At 37.6% G+C, this 12,859-nt stretch overlaps 1 protein-coding gene across 6 annotated transcripts; it reads right to left on the bottom strand.

Annotated features, from left to right (window-relative positions):
- Nucleotides 1-746: 746 nt before the first annotated feature.
- LOC121257191 (serine/threonine protein phosphatase 2A 57 kDa regulatory subunit B' theta isoform-like) lies at nt 747-10,976 on the bottom strand. 6 transcript variants are annotated; one of them, XR_005939169.1, is made up of 5 exons: nt 10,583-10,976; nt 8,712-10,494; nt 4,732-4,821; nt 4,402-4,614; nt 1,473-1,609 (listed from the first exon to the last, which is right to left on the bottom strand). XR_005939169.1 is itself a non-coding variant. In XM_041158123.1 (4 exons), the coding sequence occupies exons 2-3, from the start codon at nt 9,924-9,926 to the stop codon at nt 1,289-1,291; spliced, it is 1,536 nt and encodes a 511-aa protein (XP_041014057.1). In that variant the 5' UTR covers nt 9,927-10,494; nt 10,583-10,970; the 3' UTR covers nt 747-1,150; nt 1,256-1,288. The 6 variants fall into 6 exon arrangements, 3 of the variants coding, with proteins under 3 accessions (XP_041014057.1, XP_041014055.1, XP_041014056.1); XR_005939171.1 differs by having other exon boundaries at nt 4,402-4,464; XM_041158123.1 differs by lacking the exons at nt 4,402-4,614; nt 4,732-4,821 and adding an exon at nt 747-1,150 and having other exon boundaries at nt 1,256-1,609; nt 10,583-10,970.
- Between the last annotated feature and the right edge of the window lie 1,883 nt (nt 10,977-12,859).

The raw sequence follows: 12,859 nt of genomic DNA, 5'->3' as shown, positions 1-12,859 counted from the left end.
TAGTCGTTTGAAGTTTCTCCTGAGCAAATTTGTTCAAAAAAGTCCCTTGCTGTTCAATCAAAGATGGCACCCAACTTTCGAGACATCACATTTAGGCAGTTGCAAACCTCAGCCGATTGTTAATCTCTAAAACTCCAGAACCCGTATACAGGCAGGGTTAATTGGCCATGAAGGTGCAGGAGCATTGACTCTTGTAAAAGACCACAGCCCCAGATTCAGAATGCAAAGATGCTCCTTAAGCTTATCAAGTGCTTTTGAAATGGAAAGAAGAAAATGCCGACAAAAGTTCTAAAAGTGGCCAATTTCTTCAAAGTTTGCAGCGGAAGAAATTAAAACAGAAAGTTGAAGTTGGTGAGCTGAAGAAAATGAAGATTTTAATAATGAGCTTATGAACACCCAGAAGGGGGAGTCCTTAGCAGGTCATCTGGGACGGAGCTGGATGCGTGTGAGAAATCAGAAAGGGGAAGCATCGGAAGTTGAAGCACCTACAGGGTCTGTTTCAGACAACGACAGTAGGCAGTGGGCACTGACATAGTACGAATTAACAAAGAGAGGGAAGTGTAGCGCCAAAAGAGAAATAGGAGGAAATGATTCGGATCATGCCCTTCTTCAACTCACCGTACCTTCCTTCCACCCAACCTTCTTTCTTCAGCCCATACCCCCCAAATTGACTAATAACCTGTGGAGCAGAAACTCAAACTACCTTTAGATTGAGAATATGCTAGGGAGAGCAAGTTTGCCTGTAATAGCAACCCAAAAAAGTATGATGGATTAGTTAAGATCATTCATATACATCATCATCTATATAAACAAGAACTCAGAGAGTAAAGGGTTCTCTAAGATCAATCAACAAATATACTATTTAATACACACATATAGGAATAGAATTGGGCAGTTCGACAAGCATTTCAGCACTCGAGGAAATCAAGTCCTGGTGTGTAAATTACCTTTCATCTGCAACTTCTTCATCTCAATAATTTAAATATCAACTATGAGAATTCTGATCTCCTTGGTTGCATATGTGGAGTGGAGCTTCTAACTTAATTCTGCAGCGTACCCTGTATACAGTATGTTCGTGAACTCCAGAAGTAAGGACTTCAGTGTCTTATAGAGGTGTCAAATATTATTCATCATTATAGCACTGACAGACCTGAAAGGGGCACGACAGCTATGAGTTTAGACAACAATCCCTAAACATTCACCTCTTAAAGCACATTAACCTTCCCATGCCCCTACAATCAAAAAAAAATGAGACCATAGCACCATCTCGAAGATGTTTGGCTAGGAATTATGCAGCTCTATTTCTTGCAGCTTTTGATGCAGCAATATCTTCTAAGCACTTCCACATGGCTGCATGCTTTGTTTTGATCTCCTCCACTTTTGCTTCATCTTTCTGGAACTGCTGCAGGCATTCCTCAAACAGCTCAGGATCAACATCAGAGAAGATTTTGCGGACATTAAGCGTCAAACTCTGAACCACCTGATTCCAGTGGTTACGACCATTCTTCTCAAGTGCAGGGAAGATGATGGGTAATATAACATTACGGTTCTGTCTGATTAAATTCTCAATGTGATCATTGTTCCACAAGTACAAAGCCCTCTCTGCAACCTGTGAAAGCATGTATCAGATAAGTTATTCAAATTTTAGGAAATGCATAGAATATAACTATCATTCTTTACCAAAGGATAAACTAGGATCTCAAATCTGAGTAGATACCATGGTAATGTAGTCCATAACAAGAATCTATTTCTGAATTTTGAAGCACGAAAGAACTCTTAACTAACATCTCCAGCATATTTTTTTTTAACAAGTGCATCTCCAGCATACTAAAAGAAACTAGAAATATCTTGACTTTTAATCTAGTCCAGCAACCATAAAATGATTGTAAAAGTGAATAAACTATGCACGATACCTATTGGGGGCCTGGGGGTATCCTGGGGGCTGAGGGAGGGGTATCCTGGGGGCCCATGCCCCCCACCCCAAGAGCAAAATCCGAAAAATCCCTCCCTGCCCGCTAAAAGATTTTCCTTTGGCCCCTAAAATCTGAAGGCATTGGGTAGGGCTATAAATATACAATATTGCTCAACAAGCCACTCAAAATTGTCTAGGACAAACTCAAGTTCAACTTGATTTGATTAATAATTGAGCAATTTGTGAACACAACAATATAATCGACCACTAAACAATATAACTCAAACTCAAATAAATTTGTAGTTATTAAAAAAACTCATTTAGTATTATCTTAAACTTTATAATGAGAAGAATTTTAGTATTTAAAAAGATAGAAGGAAATCATGTTCCTAATAAATTTTTTTTTATAGGTAAAATCATGTTCCTAATACTATACATGTTGTTTGAGCCCTTCAAAGTATAATAATTGATATATGTGTATATATAAACTATAATAAATTTACCAAAACTCAAAGTTTGTTATTTATAAGATACAATATAAACAATTTATTTCGTCAAAACCAAGTAGCTCGTGAACAAGCTTGAGCACGATCGAATAAAAATTGAATAAACAAGATTTGACTGCCAACTAATCGCTCAAGCTCGACTCATTTACACCCCTACCACTGGGTACTTGATTGTAGTTCCACTAGTCAATCTTGAGCTAGTGGAATGAAAAAAATGAAAGCCTAGTTTAGCATTGGCGAGCAAATTGAAAGCCTTTGGAGAAAACCATGAAAAAATGGAATGATGAAGAGTATGGTCATATTGAGAACTGGAGAAGGCTACCATTGAATGAACTTGGTGGTCTTGAAGTGATTGCAGAGAGTCTTATCCACAGAGGAGGCGTCACAGAATGAGGACATTTACATAGAACTAGAGAAAACAATTATCATGGAAGAAGGGAGTTGGAGAGAGAGATGAACACTGGTGAGGGAGCGAGACAAAAATAATAATTTTTTTCACCGGTTAACTAATTGGAATCGGATATATGATTCCATTAGAGACCTCATTATCAACAACTCATTCTCATCAAATCCTAAAGAAGTAAGAGAGCATATTTTATAGCATCACAACTGCCATGATGAACAGCTCAACTGGTGCCCAAAATTGGATGGTTTTAATTTTGACACTATTGAAGGGGAGGAAGCCACGTGAATGGAATAATTTAAGGAAAGTGAGGTCCTTGAAGTCTTGAAAGCTCTAAATGGCGTAAGACACGGGATCCAAGTGGTCTCTCTATAGCCTCTTTTCAGAAGTGTTGGGCAGCAATTAAGACAGATGTAATGAATGTTTTCCATGAGTTCTGTCTTCAGGGAGCTACATTCCTTCTAATTCAGTATAAGCCAATTTTTATAGCACTTTTTCCAAGAAAAGGAGGGGCTATGTAGATAAAAAATTTCTGAACTATTTCTCTTGTGAGTGGTCTGTACAAAATTATTTCAAAACTTTTAGCTAACAAGACGAAAGCGGCATTGAGAAAGGAAATATCTAGAGCACAGAATGCATTTATCAAAGGAAGACAGAATTTAAATCTGGTCCTCATTGCCAATGAATGTCTAGACAGCACAGGATCCTAGGAGTGTTATGTAAACAGTTGAAACAATAAAGACAGCTGAGCAAAAGAATAGTTAGGGGGACAATACTCGGGAAAAGGCCCAAAAAACTTAGCGTTGTCTTTCAATTCATTTTATTTATATTATTGTTCCTAAGCATTATACTTACACAAATGCCATTAACAATAGAATAAATTCAATAAGTCAGCAGTCCCCCTCAAGCTTAGGCAAAGATATCTCCCATGCAGAGCTTGCAAAAAGCTATGTAAAAGACATTACTAGACACTCCTAGTGTTAAGATATCTGTAAGTTGTTCTCATATTTTCAAATAAGGTGTAAAGATCGTCTCAGAACGCAACTTCTCCTTGATAGTGTCTATCAACTTTGATGTGCTTGGTTCTATCATGTTGGGCCAGATTAAGAGCAATGTTGATCACAGCTTTATTGTCACAATACAATCTCATAGGGTATTTAGAATCAAATCCAAGCTGGCAAGCTCCTTCAAAAATATTTTCTGCCATACTTAACTCCCATATCTCTGTATGGCATGACTTGGAATTCAGCTTCTGTACTTGATCTAGCAACCACATACTATTACTATGGCAGGTAAAAAAATTACCTCTCACAAATGTATAACTTAATGTAGATCTTTGATATAACTAATCCAGCAATCTGCATCCGTATGCAATTTTACTTTCATGCGATCGTGCCTTAGAACAGCAAACTTGTACCAGATGAAGCTTACAGATAACGGAACATCCAATAAACGGCTTACATATGAGGCTCTTGTGGTGAGTGCATAAACTGTAGCTATACTAACTGCATAGGTAATGTCTGGACAAGTATGACTCTATGAGAATATAAATTAGTCTTCCAAGCAATCGTTGAATCTACCTTTATCCACCAGATGATTCTCGTCAACTTCTCACCTTTTGTTTGGTTCTTCAAGGTTGTCAACTGTCTTACAACAGGAAATATTGAGAAAAAATATGTCGTCTTGATCTAGCTACCTCGATACCCAGGAAAGACTTCAAACTACCCAAGTATTCTGTATAAAAATCACTAGCCTCATATTTCTTTAGCCTTTGTATCTCCTCATCATAATTCCTTGGCAACATTATTATCAACATAAATGATCAGAGCAATTACCTCCTTTTTTTTTTTTTGATAAATAAATAAATTATATTGATCAAAGAAAGGCAAAGCCAGTACAAGAGCAATTACCTCTTTTGTGACAAATGTCTAAAGAACAGAGTATGATCAGCCTTTTGTGTATAACCACATCTATGCATAGCTCAGGAAAACCTCCCAAACCTTAAAGCATAGTACAGATGCCATAAACAAAAATGCAACGGGACCAAACAAAGTGTCAAATAAAAACTAGAAAATCACTCTTAAAGCATAGTACAGAACACCATTTAGAGACTCTAGGTAGAACAGACAATCAATATGAATAATCCAAGGAAAAAAAAAGAATGGACTAGTTTTTTTGTACCATGCTAAACAACCTGTCATTTTATACAGGTTGGCTGTTGTTACCATCTTCTTTAAATGGTCTTCAACTAAAAAGCCTTGTCATTTTCTTGAATATACTAAGCTATACACATTTAGTCATCTACCATACCCTCATGCCTAGTCATTAGAAAACTCATTGTCTCACTGGAAAAATGTGATTTACATAATTGAACAAGAAACCCACTAGAGTACCATGAAACATTGTTAAGCACCCCCACATATACAATGGCTAACATCAGCCTTTGTACTGTGTAATTCTCAGTATAAATATTCCAATATAGATGTATTATTGCAAATGTCCAACCCAGATGTATTATTCTGCAGGCCTCTCCAATATTGAGAGAACAAAGGCCAAATTGATAGGAAAGAGAATCAGAGCGAAAATCAGGAAACATTCTGGCGCAAAAAACTTAGGGTTCTCTTCTGTGCGTGTTATAAATGCCCTCAACAGAAGAAAATAGTAAACATGACAACATAAATTGCATCTAAAGAAGGCTTAAAACCATGTCAATGGGGATTTTTTATTGTACTTGTTGAGGACGTGGGGCAAAGTAGTGGACACTTATCAGGTTTCTCAGTGGGGCAAACTAGCATGGATAAGCTGCTCGTGTCTAGTCTTTTTTTTTTTTTTTTTTTTTTGTGGATGACACTGATTTTTCCATGAGGATAACTCAGAGCACTTATGCCATTTACAATGTCTCTATGCTTTGAGGCTGTGTCAGGGCTAAGTGGGAGATGAGGAAGATGTTGGGTTATTCGTGCATATTCTCAGTTGTAGGATGGCATCTTTGCCTATGAAGTATTTGGGTCTTCCCTTAGCTGCATCATATAAAGCAAAGTCAATTTGGGATGGCATCATTGAGAAAATTAAAAGGTAATTGGACGGATGTAAGCGTCTTTATTTGTCTAAAGTGGGTTGGATCACATCGATCAAGAACACTTTCTCCAACCTACCTACTTATACTTTATCCCTCTTTCTAAACCTAGGTGTGGCAAAGTGTATTGAGAAGCTTAAAGAGTGATTTCTTGGGGAGTGATGTGAGGGATAGGTGGAAGTTAACTATGGAAGTAGATGAAGTGATTTTTATTCAAACGTGATCAATGGGCCTTTCAGAGTGGGAGTGTGGAAAAAACATTTGCTAATAATGGGGAGAATTTTCCAGTCCTCAGACATGAAGTAGGAGACAGGTCCAAAAATAGAGTTTGGCAAGAGGAACCATACGGAATTCAAGCCCCGAAGGAAGTATACCCAGAATTACTTAGAATCATCATATGCAGGGAGGCAGCAGGCCAAAACTTGACTAGGTTACTAATGTCAATCCAGAGTGGAAAATCTTCATTAGACTAGAGCAAGATTGCAAAGTGGAATCATTCTCTTCACTTCAGAATCTCCTGTACTTAAGCTAAGGAGAAACCACAAGAATAAAATTGGGTAGATCCATTCTAGATGAAGGCAGTATGACGTTAGATCATTTTATCAAATGCTACAGCCCACAAATACGCATTATTTTCCCTTGAAAAGTACATGGGCAACAAGTCTCCATCAAGAGCAACAGTCTTTGTCTAGACGGCGGCTCTTAGGTAAGATCCTAACAATGGATAATTTGAGAAGGAGATGCATAATGGTGATTGATAAGACAAAGGGATTGAGGAACAATCGATCATTTTTTGCTTCATTGTCAACTGGCTAGGGCCTTGTGCTCGCAATCTTCCATTTTCTAGGGATTTGAATGGGTGATGTCTCAACAAGTGGTGGAGTTAATCGCGGCTTGGGGAGGTAATTTGGGAGGTGACTTGAGAGCAGAGATATTATGGAAGATGGTTCCTTTGTGCTTAATGTAAAGTATTTGGAATGAGTGCAATGCTTACAACTTTCAAGATGGTAACAGAATGGTGCCTAAGTTAATTGCTCCCATGATTAAGTATTTGTATGAATGAATAAAATCGCACACAATAATACCCATTTGGCTTCTTTTGTAGATTTTCTAAATTCTTGCTCTTCCCTTCCTTAAACTAGGCACTTTCCTTGTGTCCATTGTACTTAGATTAATCCCATAGCGCCCTCATATAAAATGCGGCGTCTTTATTTATCAAGAAGCATTCAATGCTGTCAAAACCCTATGTACTTGATTTGCACGCTTTTCACTATTAATGAGATTTTAGATACTTATTAGAAAAGACACCAAAGAGGTTTTAAAATGTTTCCAAGCACCGCCGCAATCAGATGTTAAAAATATATGTGAATTATTTGACACCTCTAATAACAACATCATGGTGACAACCCCTAGGGGGTGGCTCAAGTGGTAAAGGCCTTGGGTTTGAGGGTATACTCCCCCTAAGTCTAAGGTTCAAATCCCCGTGGGTGTAAACAATCTCTAAGGGCCATCGGACTAAGGGATTTTCCCTTTAAATTACCCCGAGTGAATTTGAAGGGAAACTTCTTGCCAAGGGCCTATGCACCCCTAGATTAGTTGAGACACTGTTCCCGGACACCCGGTGCCAATCAAAAAAGAAACATCATGGTGACAATTCAGCACAATTCACAAGAATCAACCATATGATGTGTAAGGGTAGGCGGTTTATGAGATCCCACGTTACTTGAGAATAAGAAGTTCTTGCTCTTTATAATGGTCTCAATGGGGCTCCAATTGTATCATTGACTAGTTTTTTTGGAGTATAGACCATATGGTTTGGGCCTTCCATTGGGGTGTTAATCTTGAAAGGCTAAATACTCCCACATTGATTGAAGACAACTAGAGCCTTCTGTGGCCTCCAAAATATTTTTCTTCTGTATATCATTTTACCATTTCATTGACTGGAATCCCTTTTGAAGTTGTCCTTTTAAAACTTGACACATAAATATTGAAGAGATATTATCAATCATAAATGAAAGAATAAATTAACATGAGGACAAAGAAATGATAGGTCCTCAAAGCAGTTGCAAAACATTGTCGAGGTGTACCAGTGCCATCAAAAGCACCATCATTGCTACTACCATAAAGACAAACAATCCCATGTTACAAATCTATGGATGAAGCACCACATATTGTTAGGAAGACTTGCGGTACGTGAAGACTCACTGGAGGAAAAGATACCTGATTTTTATGCCCTAAGAAAGAAACGCACCCCCTATTCCACAAGATAATTGGAATCCCCGAAAATGTGCAGGAATGCCATAGATGTATGAATCCAAGTTTTGATGAAATATTATAGATGAAGTGGACAAGGAACATCAACAGAAGGTTCTCACCCTATCCACGAAGTTTTGATTTTAACAAAAATAGAATTCCAGCTGCCTAAAAGTTATGATCCACAAGCTCGGGACTTAAAGTGACACAAAGGTCCTTAGAAATGTGCAACAACCACAGATTTCTTACCTATAGCCCTTGCATTTATTGACAGGATATTGAATAAATCAAAAAGAAGTGCAAGCAAGCAAGAAAGACTATTATACTTTACCAGTTTTATTGTAATGGTGAGCATAAGCCACCCTTCTTCCCACTTAGGAAAAAATAATTATTACCATTTATTCAAAATAATCAGAGCATGTTCGCAAATTCAAACTGCAAGTACTACAGAAAAAGAACAAGAAACATAGCAAGTAAAAGTGAAAAATATTTGAAAATAAGCTTCAAGATATAAAGTGTGAGTTGAATTGCAGTAATATCAAACTTAATAGAGGTCATTACCTGAAAATGTGAACTACTTAAGCAACAGGCAATTTGGCGGAACAGGGTCACCATACATCTTTGAAATTCTGCTGGCTGAGTTGCTTCTAAAACTTCTTCTAACTCACTTAGGAACATGACTTCCTTTGAACTATTTATAATTGGCCAGTACTTCAATAAACCCCTTATGACAGTGTCGGCAAGCTTGGAGTCCTTCTCAACAAATTGTGTAATGCAGTATGATAACTGCTGATGGTACATTTGTAAGCATTTTGGTTTGTGAAGAGGGATTAGAGCCCGAACAAGGAATAACTTGTGTTCTTCTTTTAGTGGCAGAGCATACCCATTGATTATACTGCCCAAAACTTCTAAAAGCTCAGCAATCCCATTATGCTTCTCTGTTTCAAAAATAAAATTGAAGAAGATGTTGTTGATTGCTTTCCTAATGAATGGGCGATGCACCATAAACTTTCCATATATGCGATGTAGAATTGTTTTCAGATACTCCCTCTCTCTGGGATCCTCAGAATCAAAGAGATCCAGCAACTTCAGAACAAAAGAGTGATCAACATACCTCTTGGCCAACTTTGCATCTGTCTCAGGAGATGCAACAAACCTCAGAAGGAATTCGTATACAATTTGCAAATGAGACCATGCAGGGTCCATTGAAGGCTCCTCCTCTTCCAAATCAAAAGCTTCTAAGACCTTGTTCTCACGAGGTTGTGGGGTGAGTGATCTAAATAAGTTGACAGAAACCATCTTTATAACTTCTTGCATGACAATTTCAGTAAACTTCCCGTTCGCAGAAGTAACATAATCCACCAGCTCAAGCAACGTCTGCCGCTTGATATCTTTTTCTTTCAGGTTCTTCGTTGGATCGGTGAAGTCAAAGACAACACTACACAATTTCAGCTTTCCAATAAGCAAGTTCTGTTTCTCAAAGCTGGATACATCCCTGAATGCTGGCAATGCTTCATAAGGACCTAGCATATTTCCATTGGATTTTGGATTGGCAGCTTGGGGAAGTTTATTTCCATAACTATATCCTGAATTTGGAGCAAAGTCAGGGCCTATGAAGTTTGTACTGTTTGAGCATACCGGCCTATTACTCAGAAGGTCACTGCTTTTTGTGTTAATGGAAGTATTGGAAGGTGGGTCTGATGAACCCCCAAATTCACGATTCTCACCAGACTTAGATGGCTTCCGGGGAAGCCTGCCAAGTATTTGTTTGATCATAACTTGAAGAAGAAATAATGACGATAAACTCAAGTCCAATCAAGCACAACTGTATCTAGAATCTAGAGGCTCTCTCAAAGCAGATTCCAATTCATCAAAAGAGGCAAGCACCTAAATTTCATAAGCAGAAAAGAAAACCCAGATGGATAAAGCGCATTTCAATCCATTGACCAATCTGGACCCACTTCCATTAGTCTCAGATACAAATACCCATTCCCATATATAGTTTACACTAACCCCAGAAGCATTAGTCAAAGCCTCGAGTGAGAAACCATTGTTTAAATATATCATCCATCCAAAATTGGAGATTTTTTTCTAGATCCCTAGCAAAATGATCTACACGATTTGGCAGCCTTGAACTAAATTCACACACCCAGATGAAGCAAACAACGAAAAGGACAGCTTAAACCGAACACAGCAACAACTCCCAAAATTAGATACAAATAACACAACCTCCAGCCTTTTACTATGTTCTTACAGATAAGACAGAGTTGAAGAGGAAAATCCACCTTCTTGGCCCTTCCTCGAAACTCAGCAAGCTCGGACGATGACAGGATCTGGGTGCGATCTATAACACGAAAATAGAACTCTTTCATCAACGTATTGTTCGAAAAATAACTGTAGAAAAAAGTTAAGAAAGAAAGTGAAAAACTTACATAGAAGGAAGAAAAGCAGAACATCGACGGTGAAGCAAGCCCAGATGAAAAAAGAAGCAGAATTATGTTTTGTTCTTGGGAGAGAGGGCCAGAAGCAATCACTTCATAGAGAAGCGGTGTGAAATGGGCAAAGATATTCTTTCTCTCTTTTCATTTCCATCGGTCCAGCGAGAGAGAGAGAGAGAGTACTGACCAAAATAGTCGTAAGAACATAACAGCGCGTCAATGGAACCTTTGAGTAAGATAAAATAAAGTTTGACAAATAGAGGATGAAAAAGTGCCTCCCTCTCCCTCTCTCCCTCCGCGAATGAAATCTAGAGGATTACATTACTGTTCAAAAACACGCTTAGGTCGGTGATCATGGATATTGTTCGTGGGACACCATACATACAAACTGCACATCTCATGAGAACGTTATTGCTTCCTCAAACAACCAAACCACATCTCCTTAATAACTAATAAACCAAAATCACCCAATATCAGTATTTTATTTCTCAAGTTTACCCTACCTAACTAAATAACTGAGAAAGTCGTTTAATCTTACGTTAAACAACTCTCTTTAAGAGCCCAGGCAAAAAAAAAAAAACATTACAAAGTTATAGATGTAGAGTGTGAGAGTGAATAGTGGCTAATGCATAATAAATTTCTACTATTATTATTTATTTATTTTTTTAACAGTTTTTTTTTATAAATTTTATTATACACAAGTCAATGCGTTAGCATTAAGGCTGTGTATTTAATCCGAAGAACCGATGGATCCGATTAAAATGAACCGACCCGACCCATATTTTATCGGGTTGCTATTTGATCAGATCTCCAACCCAACAAGAAGCGGATTTGTGTTTTGGGTGTCAACCCGTCCGACTATAAAAACATCATTATCTTCAAATCTCAAACCCTAGCCGCTCTCTTCATATCTCAAACCCTGCATGGGTCTTTCTCGTGTAAGCCCTCCGTCTCTCTCTCTCTCTATCTCATCCACCGTTCGTCTCCTTTCCTTCCATACCTGTAAACATTGTTCCTCGCCGGTAAACAACTATTTTCGCGTTTTGAGAGAATGTGGCAGGCCTCGTTCACTTTAAAGGCTTGTTATTGAGTTTTTTATGCCCGGGATCATGATCTAGGGTTTGATTTTGAGATTAGGATTCTATTATGTGGTTGTTTTTTATTCTGCTCACGATGAAGTGAACGAAAACGGAGGCTTGTAGAGAAGGACTTCTGAATGAAATTATGTGTGGTTAATCTTTTTCGGTTTGGTTTTCTCAAGCTTCACATTTAATTTGCATTTTCAGAATTTTCGGTTAAAACTTTTGTGGATTTTCCTTTCTTCTTTTGTTTCATCATTTGGATCTTGGACATTGTTCTCTGTTGGAGCGGGTTCATAATTTTTTCTCTCATTATGATAAGTTTTTCTGATTTCTACGTAGATTCGGAGTAAGTTTTTCTAGGTCTTTCTTGTATTAAATGACATGGGGTAACTTTTTTCTTATTTCCATTACAGATTTGGAGTTCTATTGGTGTTTTTGGTTCAAGTAGTCTTCAAGTTTTTGAATTTTTTGGGTTTTTTTCTCCGTATTTGAATATAATCTGTTGTGATTTTAGTTGTTTGGCTCATGAGGAAACAAAGGAAAAAATGAATTTTGACGTTGAGTAAAGAAAATGAAATGGGTTCTTGTAGTGGTTTTAATTGTTTGGCTCTTGAGAAAACGAACGAAAAAATTAATTCTGACGTTGAGTAAAGAAAAAATCGATTGCTGAGTATGAACTCTTTTGTTGTGCAGGACAGATACATGTTGCTGAGCAAGTGATTTTGGACGATTTGGAGGCTAATCCTGAAAAATACTGTTGTGTTGAAAACAATATTAGATCTTTAAAGGATCTTTTTCTTGTGTTTAGTCCAGATTTAAAGGGTCTTTAGTGGGTCTAGTATGGTTATTTGAGTCCAGTATTTATCAAACTCAATCCAATATTTAGTGGGTCTGTATTTATTTGGTTTCCGAGTGTAAAGGGAAAGGAAGATCAGCCTGCAAGCATTTTTTTAACATTTTGATCCTTAGTTAGTAAAAACTATAACATGCATCACCTATTTTGCAAACCCAAATTTCATCCAAGCATTTCTCTACCCATTTTATTGCAATGGCATATTTGGGCATAACTGGATCCAGCATTAACGGCACTGTGATCTCTATGATAATTCACAACTTAGACAGCCTCAGTAATAATTTCAATGTTTATGATTTTTGGGTTGAATATAACTTCGAGTCATTCCAAGCCATT

This window comes from Juglans microcarpa x Juglans regia, chromosome 3S (genome assembly GCF_004785595.1).
Source record: "Juglans microcarpa x Juglans regia isolate MS1-56 chromosome 3S, Jm3101_v1.0, whole genome shotgun sequence".
NCBI lineage: Eukaryota > Viridiplantae > Streptophyta > Magnoliopsida > Fagales > Juglandaceae > Juglans > Juglans microcarpa x Juglans regia.
This window is presented reverse-complemented; position numbering and strand designations above follow the sequence as displayed.